Source organism: Vicugna pacos, chromosome 6, assembly GCF_048564905.1.
Source record: "Vicugna pacos chromosome 6, VicPac4, whole genome shotgun sequence".
Classification (NCBI taxonomy): domain Eukaryota; kingdom Metazoa; phylum Chordata; class Mammalia; order Artiodactyla; family Camelidae; genus Vicugna; species Vicugna pacos.
The window spans coordinates 17,697,210-17,712,535 of NC_132992.1; the positions used below are offsets into that span (position 1 = coordinate 17,697,210).

A 15,326-nucleotide genomic window follows, 5' to 3' on the forward strand; every position below is an offset into this window, starting at 1 on the left:
AAAAATTTTGCAAAAGATGATACTGACAAGGGCTTAATTTCCAGAATATACAAACAGCTCATACAACTTAAGAAAAAAACAAACCCAATACAAAAATGGGTAGATCTAAACAATTCTCCAAATGAAGACATACAAATGGCCAACAGGCACAAGAAAAAACGCTCAATATTGCTAATTACCAGAGAAATGCAAATCCACAACTTCAACAAATCGCGAGGGGGCTCCTCTGTCACCTATGAAATTCTGACCTAGAAGCAGGCCTACGAATGGTTTAGCACCAGGTTCCCCACGAACGTTAAGATGCATGACGAGCAAGGGGGCAGCTACCTTTCCAGCCGTGCCCCATGTCCCAGGATAAAGGGCTCTCCACACCAGACCCTGGTCCCAATGCCTCCTCACACCAGTCAGATGGCCATTATTCAAAAGTCCACGAACGATAAATGCTGGAGAGGGTGTGGAGAAAAGGATACCTTTCTACACTGTTGGTGGGAACGCAGTTTGGTGCAGCCATTATGGAAAACAATATGGAGATTCCTCAAAAGACTAAAAGTAGACTTACCTTATGATTCAGCAATCCCACTCCTGGGCATATATCCAGAGGGAACCTTAATTCCAAAAGATGCATGCACCCCAATGTTCACAGCAGCACGATATACAATAGCCAAGACATGGAAACCACCTAAATGTCCACTGACAGATGACTGGATAAAGAGGTTGTGGTATATTTATACAAAGGAATACTACTCAGCCATAAAAAATAATGCCATTTGCAGTAACATGGATGGACCTGGAAAATCTCATTCTAGGTGAAGTGAGAAAGAGGGGGGGAAAAAAAACACCATATGCTATCACTTATATGTATAATCTAAATTAAAAAAAAAAAAGACAAACTTATTTACAAAACAGAAACAGACTAACATAGAAAACAAACTTATGGTTATGGGGGGAGGAATAAACAGAGTTTGAGATTTGCAGATACTAATATACATCAAGTAGATAAAACAAATTTATAGCATATAGAACAGGGAACTATATTCAATATCTTGTAATAACTTATGGTGAAAAATACGAAAACAAATATATGTATGTTCCTATATGACTGAAGTATTGTGCTGTACACCAGAAATTGACACATTGTAAACTGACTATACTTCAATAAAAACATTAAAAAAGCAAAACAAAAACTGAGAATGATCTTCTTCCCAGCCTCACAAAGAATCTTAAGTTTAAAAAACATTTTTTAGACCAATGATGAGAAGGAAAGAACCAGAAATAACTTTAATACAGGTTTCTTGGGGGATCTGTAATTGATGTGCATTTAATTAAAAAAGAAACTGCATGAGGTCACCACAGATTCATGTAACAATCAACTGCAGAAAAACACAGGAAAGTTAAATTTCCATGCAATCTCAACAGAGGCACCCTTTCCTTGATCATAAGAGAACCAAATATTTTTAGAAGCTATTAAGTTTACAGAAGCACAAAACACCAAGACACTTTAAGCAAAGTTTTTATTTTTGAAGGAAAAAGTACATTTTCTCATTTTTTGTTCTTGGCATAAATTTTAATTCTTTCCAGTGGAACCAAAACCTCCTGAGCCCCTTTCAGTGTCATCTAACACCTGAAAAGACACAAAGGGGAGTAAGCCATGCAGTTAACTTAGATCCTCTTCCAGTTCTCTCCAGCTCCTAATTTGTAGGACTTTTATCAGTGCTATACCATTTTTTTTTCAAAAAGGAGATTACAGAAAGAAAACAAAAATTTTTTTAGAAGTTCCATAAATTAAAGTATTAAATAATTTTCAAAAAAGCTAAGGGAACAGAATTTCACAGCATATTTAAATGGTTTATTATGCAAAGCAATGCTATATAACAGCTATGGAAAACATTTCAAGGAGTTCTAAACTAAGATTTTAATATTGCTTAAAATAGGACTAGTCACATATTCCACTACAGATGGTCTGACTATGATTTTTCAATGTTATGATAGTGTGAAAGGGATATGCATTCAGTAAAAACTGTGCTTTGACTTTTGACCTTTTCCTGGGCTAGTGATATGCGGCATGACAGCCTTGTGATGCTGGGTGAAGTCCGTGAGCTGCAGCTGCCAGTCAGCCACGCCATCATGAGGGTAAACCGCTGATGCACTTACAACCAGTCTGTGCTCGTACAGCCATTCTGCTGTTCACTTGCAGCACAGTGTTCAATAAATTACGTAAGATAGTCAACACTTCATTATAAAACAGACTTTGTGTTAGATGATTCTGTCCAACTGTAGGCTAATGTGTTCTGAGCACATTTAAAGTAGAACAGGCCAAGCTATGATGTTCAGAAGGTTAGGCATATTAATATTTTCAACTTATGATATTTTCAATTTACGATGGGTTTATTGGGACATAATCTCATTGTTAAGTTGAGGTAGAGCTGTATTTAGTTACAAATAGCATATTAAATTCTCAAAATTTTATTTTTCTTTCACTCAAGATGTTACATCATTTATTCCCTACTCAGCTTTTATGATACTTACTTGAACTTCCTCTATTTCTGGGTAAAAAATCCGTTCACAAATGAGCTGTGCAATTCGATCACCCTTTTTGACTTCAAAGGAAAAAAAACAAACAATTTATTCCTCATATTTTATTGATGCATTCTCTACATCCTCTCTTGTACCATACAATGAGAATCAGAGGTGTTAGTATGTGTTATTTAGACATACATTACCTGGAAAACTCACTGCATTTATGTGACCATATGTATTTAACATACCTTCAAACTTTTCTTTGCCAAAATTAAATAGTACAACACCAACATTTCCTCTATAATCTTCATCTATGACACCAGCTGGAGGAAAAGAAAAATAATATTAGCTTGGTTTATGGTACCAAAACACTAAGGGTGTATGATTACTTCAAAATCATCCTTATGCAGCTCTGAGACTTTTATCCTTACAATATGTGAATCTTGCTCTGATACTGCACAAAGCCTCAAATCTAAGAGATATTACTAAAATGCAAATAAAGAGAACTTATAAAATGATCCTAATATTCCAACCTGTCATCCTTACAAATGGTGACCATTTCTTACTCTAAACTGAGAGTGGGCACTTAGCGTCTCAGACGAGTCATCCTAAATTGCTCTCTCCAAACCTACTGTCTGTCTGCTGCACACCTGCCAAAACGGCTAGGAGAAAATTATGATTTGGGTTTTAAAGGCTTTTCCTGGTAGCAGCTTCCTGCTAATATCCAGATTGAAATATGATTGAGTCATAAATAATAATGTCAAAAAGCCTGAAGATCTGCAGAGGAATAAGTCAATGCTGACATTGTTAAGCAGCAGTCTAGCAAATATCAGAACATTCCATTTTTATAACAAAAATGGAGCTGAACTGTTTAGTTCCCATTCTTCCTCTCCTTTTAATTTGAGCCACCATCCTTTCTTAGAGCATGCTCTCTCAGAAGACATTAGCACATAAGCGTAATAATGAGTCCACTTTGAGAATTGGTCACTGTTTGAGATCGCAAACACAAGGGCAGCAAATCTTTGCAGGAGAGAAACTGGAGCCAGAGCCCGGCCTTGGCCCAGAGAAGTACATTTACCAGAATTGTTAAGTGTCTATCTTTGGGCCAGGAATCTAAAACGTTTCCATAAACACAAGCACAGATAATATAGGTGCACCAGGCCTTCTCATTTCCTTTTTCTAATATTGAGACATAATTCACAATTTAATAGTTTTTAGCATATTCAGAGTTGGGCAAACATGACCACAACCAATTTTAGAACATTTTCATTACCCCAAAAAGAACCCCGCCCCCCACCCATTAGCAGTCACTCCCCTATCCTCTCCAACCCGTCATGCCAACACAGGTTAATTCCTTCTCTGTTTATAAAATCCTGGATAGGATTCATGTGAGTCTAATCAAATGTAGCTCCACGTCACATCTTACACCTTATTAACACCCTGCCTCTTAAGAAAAAAAAAAAAACTCTTATCAAAGAATTGAAAAAGAAAAAAAGAATCAGGAATATAGCTGAATAGGTACTAATGCAGGTTGGTCAGACTCATGATTATTTTAAGATCAACTGAAAGAGTTTTTTTTTTCTTTCTCAGAACAAAGGTAAGCATTCTCTTTCAATTTTCTCATATAGGAAAAAAAAAAGCAAAAATTTTTAAAAGTTCCACCATGGGGAAAAATACTCAGAAAAACCAACATTTTAGAATTTTCCAGTGGATTACAGTCAAAGGTTAAATGAACCCCTGAGCTTTATGAATGAATTACTAGGGATAAGTGAAACTGAACTTAAGCACTTCTTAAAAGGTTCCTGCCGTAACACTTTTAAGAGTTTGAATTAAAGATAAACACATTTTTAACAGTGAGAAGGGTGAGTATAAAAGTGGCTGAAAGTGGTTCATATCATGTCTAGACTGAAGGAAACAGTCTATTCTTTCTTGGTTCTACAGCAATAAAACTTTGACCAATTCAAAGAATACTGAAGCCTGGCATCTTTCCCCACTGCCAGTTGACCGTTAAATTAGTCCTTAGTATGTATTGAAAGAATGGATATAAAGATGGGACCAGCTGTTTTCTATATTATCTATGTAGAAAGTTTCAGCTGCAGGGACAACTCAGAGCAGAGCTAAGGAAGAAGCCACTCGGTAGTAGGTCATTCCATGCTGGGACAAATGACCACAGGAGGCCTTGGCATCGTCACACGGGAGTGCTGAAGTACAGCCTGGCCCTCACTTACAAGGACAGTGTGGACTGATTGCCTTCTGAACTCTTCCTATTTCTCTAGAAAATGTCTGGATTACCCAATTAGTACAAACACATATGAAGTAAAAGCCAATAATGTTCCCTGACCCTCCCTCAGATCACCAATGTTATAGTAACACAGTTTACCTATTTCTTTTCCACCTAAAATATCATAGATAGCCTTTGAGAGTAATATATCTAAATCTTTGTCATTCTTTTAGATCCAAGATATGGAAATACAGCACCATTATTTCTATGTAACTATCCTCTTACAAAGCATCAGACATTCAAGTTGTTTTCACATTTTCACTACAATAAACAAAGCAGCCCTTTACATATGTCCTAATGTATGAGTGCTTTTGACTCTCATCAAATCGTTTCAAAAAAAAGCACTTTCCTGGGCCAAAGGGTTTGTATCTTTTAAATTTTAACGAATATTGCTAAATAATGTTGCAAAAAGGTGTAGTAATTCACACTTCTGTCAGCAATAGTTAAGAATGCCCACATCCAAAGTCCTTGACAGATAGCAGCAATCTTTTTAAATCTGGCCAATATAATGAGTAAAAAATGGTATCTCATGGTTTTATTTGCTTTTCCCTCATGACTACCGAGGCTGGACTTCTTCCCTCCATATGTTCGTTGCACATCTGCATGTCCTCTTCTGTATTTTGCTTATGTTCTTTTTTCTTATCTGTTTGGGGATTTAATTCTTTTTCATGTGACTTGCAAGTATTTCCTTGTTTACTTGATGGTATCTTCTACAATACAAATAACACTCCCTTTCTGCGAAGTCCTTTGCTATGTATCTGTATAGCAGTCCTGTCACACTCATATGGTTGGGTGTCTTGAATTCTGCAAAGCCAGGTGATCTACCTGGATTTTATGCTTTTATGCTGGCACACAGAAATGTGAAAAATCCTTAACTGAAAGAAATGTAGTCATCTGAAGTCAATTAAAATGTATGGCAGAAAAAAAAAGGGCCCTTAATACTTTTTTTAAAGTATGAATGCCAACAGTATAAAAAAAAAAAATCCAATAGCTCCAAGTTCATTTGTTACTACTCAAAGGCAAACTGACTTTCAAGAAAAACCCAAGACATTCCTTTTCTACATCAGGGACATAAACATCAGGGGTACTTCTCTTCATGAGAAAGCAGAAAGTATTTTGAAGTTATCACTGGAAAAATCATGCATTGGAACTGGCAGAGTGATTAACTGACTTCAGGCAAAAGTTTTACTGTGTCAAGACTTTGGCATGTCATTTGTTGGAAACCTTCTTTAGTGAAAAGTATCCACACCTACCAGATGTGAATTCTGAACGGAATCCTGCATACTCAACTTTTCCCTTTGACCCTTATTTACAGCCTGGGAACTCTAACAACATCCCCCTTCTGAAATAAAAACTATGGCCAACTATGATAAACCTTGTGCCTAAGAGACATTTTTAAGATACTCTGCATCCAAGAACACACCACAATGTGATTGTATAAATAATACCACACCAACCACCAGGCAAACTAACTTTCCATTTCTTTTACATGAATTTTTTTTCAGAGGGTTGTTTTAAACAGAGCAAAAGTAACAAAGTTAGGGGAAAAAATTTCCACATAAGAAAAAAAAAAAAAAAACTGAGAAGTCCCTAGGGGACTGGAAGTACATGCCAAGCAGTGTTAGATGCTTTAGGTACAATGTGATTCAATCCCCCAACCCTTCAGAGGCAGGCACAATAATTTTCATTTTACAGATGAGGAAACTGAGGCTCAGAAAAGCTGAGTAATATCAAGCTAATTAGGGACCAAGCTGGGACCCAAATCCAGTTGTTCCTTTCACAAGTCTTTGAAATTTATTTAAAAATATATACAGTCTTTTGGATCCTTTAGTAATAGCCCTAAATGACCATGCTTGGCCTTGTAAAAGTATTTTTGGAAGTCAAGCACAACTGAGCCCAGGCAACCCTCAACCCCAGAGGGCTGTCCATCCCTGCCATGTCACACTCAGCATCTCTTCTGTCCCTAAGAACTACTTTTGGGTTCCCGTCTTGCCCCACAGCACCACCTAGTGACACCAAGGGGAGACGGTCCAGGGACAGGCCTCAGCTGGTGCTGAATCCCTGAAGCGTAAGTTGGTTAACAGTGAGCTAACTCAGGACAGTGCTCTCCTGGTGAGGGGAATGAGGCAGGGTGATCCACAGCATTTACCTGCAGTGGAAGAACAAGAGGATAGGAATCATATGGGTGGAGTTTCCAGTTTTTAACGTGTCAACTTAGGCTCATCTCTGAGCCAGTTTCGTCGGTTAAAAAAAAAAAAAAAGTAGCTTTGTAGAAATGGCAGGAGGTGGAGAATCTAGCATACCCAATTATCAGAGGGCCAAGATTTCCCGTTAGTGAAGCACTCACTACAATTACTTAAATAATGATATAAAAGCTTTAACTTCCCTTCTAATAGCAAACTGTCTTCTATAAATAGAGTCACTTTTGGACTAAATGCTGATTATTCCCAAACCAAGGCAAAAATTCTATCGATCAGATAGTGCCTAGTTAGCTTATTAGTAAAATAACATGCTTTTCAATTTCACATAATGGTCATTAAAAATTAGACATAATCAAATAGCATTTGACACTATATCAAAAGTGTCTATTACTTCAGAGATAGAAATTTCTAAAAGGCAAGACAAAAATCATTTCCTTTTCTTGAGGATAAAGATAAAATTTCTCATTTGATTACTACCTCTTAAGCAAAAACAAAGTAAATACTTGCAAATATTTACAGAATAAAAATGAAAATATATTACCTCCCACATCTATGAAGTGTTTTGCAGCCAAGCCTGAACGTGGAGCTACAAAACAAAGGAGAAATTAACTATTTTAAGAGGGAAGGGCAATATCGGATATAATCAACACAATTTAAGCATATCACTCTCATCTCCTATATATCTATATCTTAATCTCAGCAGACCGTTCTGAGTTAAAGAATCTATTTATCACACTGTATTACCAAAGCAAGAAAAACCAGTTTAAAAAATTTGACGAAGTTTAATTCAAAACCAACTTAAACCACTTAGCATGACATCAGGCAACTGCAGATCTGTGGTGGCGGAGCCATGGACTGCTGCAATGAACTCAAAGGTGAACAAGTGAGAGCAGTCGCAGAAAAACTCTGCGCAGAAGTCTGGGCACAGATGGAGGGCGGGAGCTGACAGGGACGCCGGGCTAAGGAAGAGGACTTTTGTTTTAAGATGGGAGATCTGAGTAGCAATGTGGACGGGAAGAAGGCGGAGAGACAGGCATGGACCCAACCAAAGAGTAGCAGAGCTGAGCCTGAACTTGAGACTCCTGCTTATGGCTCAGAGGCCAAGACAGGTCTCTGAAACAAATGAACCAGAGAAAGATAAAAAGGCCTAACAGTTAAGAAAAATGCCAAAAACTAAACCTTAACAACTCAATTCCACTATGCTTTTTATTCTTCAAAAGAAAAAAATTAAAAGCTAAGTTTATACCTTACTCTTGCTGACTTGAACATCAGCCCTATCATTAAATTATCTTAGCTTCTAGTCTTTTATTCCAGAATAACTTAAGTCAGGCACTTTGTCAATAAAAGCTATTCCTTCCTGCCTTCCCTGTTAGTTCACCCCCATCTCCTAATTTCCCCCTCCAAAATACAATAAGGATGTAGTCAATGCTGCCAAAAACAGATGGAGAGAGCGCCTCTCAGTTTTCTTGTAAAGGCTGGAGTATTAGCAGTTCCCAGACTTATGGTTAACAAGATTTCCCTTAGGGATCACAGTTCCATTTGTTCCTTTATGTTTACTCTGAAGTTAGTCAGCAAGTAATTATTGCTCTTGAAAAGAAGTTTTAAACTCTCTCTACAGTGACAACTGACACGCTGCAGAGAAGGCAGCCCTGTTGGCTTGCACTGCATTTCGTCCTCTCTCCGCCCCCGGGGAGGAGCTTCCCTCTAGTGCACTGAAGAGCACCCCTTACCCGACACAGCCGTGGGAGGACACCCAAAGCAGGAAAGGCTGAGGGGCCTGAAACACTCTGCGACCAATAGGAGTCAGAAACTTTACTCTCCTGATATCAAATGCCATGAGCCCTTACCCTAAGCCTGCCTCTTTTTTCTTGTATAACAAATATTAACCATTCTCATCACTGTCTTCACAAAGAAATCTGACTTCATATGCAATCTGACCCTTCATGGGGGAGTTGGTGGTGAGACAGCTAAAAATCATCGATATTTTCAGCTCTTCTCACAGTGAGCAGTCGTGAGAACAACCTCCTGGGCCAACGTGAAGCTCCTAAAAGCTTAAATAAGGAATCAGAAAAGAAAAAAGCAGCGATGGAGGGCAAAAGCTGATCCGTGAAGTTTTCAAATAGCTGCAGCGGCCATCACAGGTGGCACATCTTTACTTTAGGACACAGGCCGAGCAGTATCCCTTCCCTCACTTATATCCCAAACAAAACTAAGATGAAAGAACTTATCACGAAAGAAGAGCTTGACTCAGGTACCTGTGTCTTAAATCACTTACCTACTCTCCCGTAGCACCCAGAAGGAAGAGCTATCTGAATGTCGGTTTTCACAAGGGCCTTCTCCATGGGTGGTACTGTGTAATCGTAGGCACTAGGAAAATATTGAAAGAGAACAACTGGTATTTAGATATAGTAATTCTCTGTGCATTTTTTGGTGAAAGAGGTTACAACATGTAATGTTTTCTCCCCTGAACAAAATTTTATTGGCACTATTTTTATTTAGTGGGAGTGGGGGATGAGAGGCCGATTAAAAGGAATATGCTGCACAATAAAGAACCAAGAAAGAAGGATAGATAAGAGCTAACATTTATTAAGCTCTATGTGCCAGGCACCGTTCTAATTACTTTGTGTAACTCATTTTATTCTCACAACAATCCATTAAGTGACTAGGGAAAACATGCAGAAGGAAGGGAGAAAATGGTTGGACAACATAAACAGAGGGAGGGACAGCTGTGTTGCATTTGTTCTGATTCTTGGTAGTTCACCAAACTTACTAAGCAATGGCCATAAACTTCACTGGCTGGGGGAGAGAGCGGACCACTGTGAATCCTTGGAGATGGACACTACTGAGCAACTGATTCTCTAAGGTCCACCCAGCAAGTGCTTCCGTTACTGTAGCCCCCTCCTTGATAGAAATTTAAAATTTTACAATAAGCAGAACTGGAAGTTACTCTGGAGCCCTTAGTAAAGACAAGTAAAGCAGTGCTATTTCTACTTCTGTCATCGGAATTTCCCGTCTTGAAATAGTTACAACTCTAATTTATTTGAAGAGACCAGTTATTTCCATGTCTATTTCAGTGTATAGAAAATCACCTGTTTATTAGGAGGATGCTTATAAAGTATCTTGAAGTCTCTCCTAAGACTTACAACGGTGCCCAGATATGGTGTAGTCAGTCTTCATGAATCTACTTTTATTCATGAGATCTAAGGGGCTGAACTGTATCCCTTTCAGCTGCAAGTCTATACCTTACTTTTTTTCTTTCTTTCCTCCCACTATCATCACATACTCCCTCCTCCTGTACTTATGACTTAGACCAGTGGTTCTCACATTAGAATCACCTGGGACACTTTAAAATAAATCCTCAGGCTTGGGATTTAGTCATGTAATAAACACCTGCTCCCCCCAGTATCACTTTTCATCTATCTTAATGATTCTAAGAACTGGGGACAGTAGTCAAGGGCGGGGAGGGGAAGCACTGAATTCAGGGTCAAAAATCCTATTATATTCAAGCCCTTGGGCAATCAGTTCATCTCTTCACAAACTCCCACATCTGTAAACAGTAACACTTATCTACTTCAGGATTGCTGTGAATATTAAATAAAGTTACACATGGGGTAGTTTTTTAGTACAGGTAAAAAGTGCTGTACAAAAGAGAAGGTGGTTGTATTACCAACATTCCTGATTTTCATATTCAGACCCTTCTGGAAATTTCCAGTCCTTGGAGTGAATTAAATATGGACACACAGAGAAATTTTACTAACCCTTTAAGGTAAAAGCAGTGTTAGTTAATCTTTCTTAGGTATCTTATTACCTAAGAACCTAGTCTCCCACCATGGCCTTTCTTTCTATGATTACAGCATCACTCTCAGGCCACTCCTTGAAGATCAAGGTGGGCCTTATTTATCTCCACCTTCCACTTAGAGAAGGTACAATAAATGTTGCAGGATAAATAACACCTGGGCGGACATTTATTTACCATCCCACACTCTGCCAAAATCCGTACTGAATTTACGATAAAGAGGAAAATTTTAATGTTCAACATTTAAAAAAAAAGACAGAAACCCTACATAAAGCAAAATAGCGTCTGTTTCTGTACTTTTAAGGGACTGTTTCAAGTTGTGTCAGAAGAAGGGCGGAATGTAAGCTAACCTGAGAGCTCTACCCCTCGGGAATTGGGACTTCTCTGCGAGCGGTAGGGATGGCGGGACAGAAGGCGGCCTTCTCAGCCTCTGCGCCCGGGCCGGCCTTCCTCGGGGCGCGGGCAGTCAGGGCCCCCACTCACCTGTACAGGTCATAGCCCGCGGCGCGCCCGGACCCCTTGGTCGGGGCGGTGGCGTGCTCCGAGAGCCGGACAAAACGGAGCCGTATGCCGCCCTCCTCCGCGGCAGGCCGGGGCCGCTTGCTGGGGGAGACGACTTGTGTCTCTTGAGAGCAGGGCATGGCAGCACAGAAAGTGAGCGCAACAAGGAGGAGGCGGAACAAGAGAGGCACGAAAATCCTGAACTTCCCGCCAACTGCCTGCCTGCCCCGCCCCCTCCCCTGGACGAGCCTACACTTCTGGCTGAGAGGGGAGGAAGGACTCAAATTTGGGGCTGGAAATCCTTCTCGGAAAAAAGCTTTGGGAATTGAAAGTACTGAGCCTTTTAAAGCTTTCCAAACTCAATGCATGGGCCTAATGTCAGTGGCAGCTTCGACGGCGTCGCCCCCCACCCCACAATAAAAAGCCCCCTCTAACCCCCATGAGAGGACTCGAATGGACTCGCTCCCGCACCGCTAGGACACCGCGCCCTCCCATTTCCCCGCCCCAAGCGGAGGGGCTTCCCTGGGTCCCGCCAGTTTGCCCGCCCCGCTGTGGCCCTGGGGCGTGGGTAGCGGGCTGGGCTCCCAGCCCCCACAAGCCTTGGAAAGCATGTCCTTCCGGCCGGGGCCCCGACATTACTGGCGCCGCGGCATCCTCGGCTCAGATTGCGAGCGCTGGACGGCGGCCGGAGCCCCGCGAGCTGCGTGGCTCCCCGCGGGGCGGGCTCCAGGGGCTGGCCCGGCCGGGAGAGCCCTGCGGCCTCCACCCGCGGCCTTGCGCTGCGCGCGCCGTTAAACAACACGCGGAGCAAAGATGGAAGGAAATGGTAGCCAAGCTTTGGACGAGGGCAGAAGGGAGTCATTTGCCCCAGGTTTGGGCGCAGGTTGGCTCAGCTCCTGCAGGCGCGCCCCGGGTCCGCACACGAAAGACGCGGCCCAGTCAAATGACCTCGGAAGCAGTAACCACCGCCGTCTGACGAGGGGCGCAAGGAGGCGGCGCATCGATCGCCCTCGGCCTGGCGCAGGCCCCGGCCCTCCCCGAACGCGGCGCGCTCGGCATCCTGAATCTCGCTGAATTCCGGCTGCGTCCGGCTCCCTCTGTCTATCTTTCATCTGGCCCTGATTTCCGAGGTCCGGGCCCCGCGTTCCGCTGATTTACCTGGGGCGGCGCCTCCCGCGGCCATGACTCGCCGGGTTCTAGCCTCAGGGGCCCCAAAAGCAGTGGAACTGCATCACCATGCCCGCGACACTCTCTGTGCTCAGTGCTGCGCCCTAGGCGGTGGGCCAGGCAGCGTGTTCGATTTCCTTCCGACGCAGACAGTGCAAGACGGAGTGTTGCTTATTCTTAAAGGGCAGAGGACAGGTTCTTCAGGCTAACCGCAGGGACATCTCAGTTCAAATCTTAGCGCTCTTTCGGATGACCCCACAGGAGCATAGTGGACGACTCCTATGGCTGTGATACCGGAATTCGAACAAAAATGCTGAGCCACACTGGTGTAACTTAAAATGGGGATGAGTAAATAACTTTTCAGGTAATTGTGAATTGATTTTTCTAGAGTAAAAATATCTCCACCTATCTCTGGAACTGACGTTAAAATCTCAACACTAACTTGTAATACATTTTGTCAAAATAAATACAAATTATAGGGCAGCTTTAGAAAAATGAGGAATGAAAATATGAGGGTATTGTTGGGGAAGTTTTTAGACTTCCTTGATGGGCCTTTTCTTAGAGGCCCCACCTTTTCAGTTTCCTGTACTAGCTTCCCCAATTAAATGTTGGAATTCCTCTAGGTGAGGTTATGAGTTATGCTCTCTTTACGCTCTTATCCCATGGCTTTAAATATCTATGCTCTGGGGGCTTCCCAAAGTTACACCTAGAGTAGCATGATCTGGGCCCTCTTCTTCAACATGTTCTAGAGCCATCATCTGGCTCACCCCTGGTGCTCCTGGCCGCAGTGGCTTTCTAACAGTCTCTAGACTCACCAGGTGACTTTCCTGCCTGGGATTCTGTATACGTCCTTCCTTGTTTATGCTCCATGTGTTTTAAGTTTCAACTCATCTCAGAAAGACCTTCTCTAACAAACTGAATTTAATGAAGTAACTGCCCTGTCTTTCCCTCACCACCATTTTCTATCACAACACTCAGGTTTTTGTTTTTTTTTTCTCTTTGTGCCACTTGTTACTACAATCTGTATTTTTTTTATGTATTTATTTTCTTGTTCGTTGTCTATTTTTTCTAGTAGACATGAGCTCCGAGAAATCAGGGACCAAATGTGTCTTCATTCACCATTGTATTCATGGGGCCTAGCTTAGTGCCTTACCCTTGCTGGTGCTTGATAACTATTTGTTATATGAATGAATGACATGCTAAGAAAGCTCACTGCCTAGTCCATTAGGACCCGGCATATGATCATTTCTCACACTCTTCTGATTTTTCTTTCCACTCCTTTAATTTTTAATCATAGATTTTTTTTTCCCCTATAATTCTTTTTCAAGGGCTGTGGTGAAACACATCAGTCCCTTTCCGGCCCCTCCACAAACACCTTCCCCCAAAACTCCTCAGGGGCAATACTTCCAACATTTTTTTTTTTTTTTTTGCTCATTCTATTGCAGTTTACCTCCCTGTTTGTAAATTGTATGTTGCTATTTATTTTTTAAATGGCATAGAAATTATCTTCTGAATTAAAGTAGTCAAGGATTGAGTCTCAACCACCCTCCCCACTCCATTCTGCCAATAGTTTTGTAACAATTTTTTGTCTGAGTCAGGAGTTAGTGTTTACTTTATCACGACTATGTAAATATTGACTGTTGACACAAGTAATACATGATTATTTCCTTTTGTTATACCTGTCCCCCTCAAGTTAGTAATGGCCTTGTTTTCCCGTTTGTCTTTATTGGTAATGGTGTTTTTGATTCACCCATTGCTTGTTTTCTCCAAATGTTCCAGGGGATCCTGTACCTTGAACATCCATCACACCAGATGAAACACTGATACTTTAATCCCTGTCAGTTCCATTCCCCCCCCCCCCCCCGGTTCTCTTGCTCCAGTCTGTGCAAGTGACCCTCTAGTCCTGCTGAATAGCTGTCATCCTGGGACTTCCCTTTGCCCCTGTCTTATATTGGAGCCCTGGTTTTATGGACCTAGTTTCCTCTTAATTTACTTCCTCATTTTGCTGAAGTACTTTCTCTAGTAATTTACTAAGGAAGTTTGTATTAAATTTAGTCTGAGTTTTTGCATATCCTAAACTGTTAATGACTGTAATGTCTCCCTTTACCCAAACCCAGACAGAAATCTCACTTCATTCATGAAACTTCCTTACAACCAGTGGTGAGCTCTGCCTTATCTTTTATAACACTTACCATATCATTCATTAGCCATATACTCCCATTGTGTAATCATCTCAACTACATGCATTTTATCTTTCACATTAGTAAGCATCATAAACTTTTATGAACCCTTCAAAGCACCCACTTCAGTGTTTTGCACAAAAATGATTTGTTTGGTTCCTTGTAATACTTAGCACCAAGAAAGTATTCAGCTGTTTCTTCTGTTACTATGGATACTGAAAGTGTTTATTCTTGTCACTTTTCATCTGAGTTTATTTTAGATTGAAAAGAGAAAAGGGCAAAATTCAACTGGAAAAGAGTAACAGGTTAGTGGTCTCAACCAGTAAGCAGTTAATAGGACATTCCTTGTGACAATTGAAATATAATTTGATATGAAAATATACTTTAAATTCAAGATACTACAGTAAAGGAGAGCTAGATGTGTTCCAGCCGTAGGTTTCTTATTTATCAGGATATAATTACCCTATCAGTCATGCTGATAATTTAATTACTTACGTCTTGTGCCAGTGTGAACCTACTGAGAATGCAAGTCCATTCTTTACAAGCACAGTTGTCCTTTCTATCTTTGCCATTTAGGGATTTTTCTCTCTTTAACAAAGACATACAGGATGATTACTTTATACCAGGCATATTCTAAGAGCTTTATAAATATACACTAATCACAACAAGCAGAGAAAACAAAT

General features: G+C 40.9%; 1 protein-coding gene and 1 long non-coding RNA gene across 3 annotated transcripts in view; one reads left to right on the plus strand and one right to left on the minus strand.

Annotated features, from left to right (window-relative positions):
* Window positions 1–1,494: 1,494 nt before the first annotated feature.
* On the minus strand, window positions 1,495–12,599 carry DUT (deoxyuridine triphosphatase). 2 transcript variants are annotated; one of them, XM_015237232.3, is made up of 7 exons: window positions 12,455–12,599; window positions 11,279–11,420; window positions 9,275–9,366; window positions 7,541–7,585; window positions 2,766–2,840; window positions 2,527–2,597; window positions 1,495–1,621 (listed from the first exon to the last, which is right to left on the minus strand). In XM_015237232.3, the coding sequence occupies exons 1-7, from the start codon at window positions 12,477–12,479 to the stop codon at window positions 1,565–1,567; spliced, it is 507 nt and encodes a 168-aa protein (XP_015092718.1). In that variant the 5' UTR covers window positions 12,480–12,599; the 3' UTR covers window positions 1,495–1,564. The 2 variants fall into 2 exon arrangements, with proteins under 2 accessions (XP_015092718.1, XP_015092717.2); XM_015237231.3 differs by lacking the exon at window positions 12,455–12,599 and adding an exon at window positions 11,936–12,268.
* Window positions 12,600–12,695: 96 nt separating this feature from the next.
* The window catches only part of LOC140696802 (uncharacterized), a 64,621-nt gene continuing 61,990 nt past the window's right edge, over window positions 12,696–15,326 (plus strand). Inside the window, exon 1 of the long non-coding RNA XR_012073330.1 lies at window positions 12,696–12,827. This is a non-coding gene — a long non-coding RNA (uncharacterized lncRNA). The remainder of the gene's footprint in view (window positions 12,828–15,326) is intronic.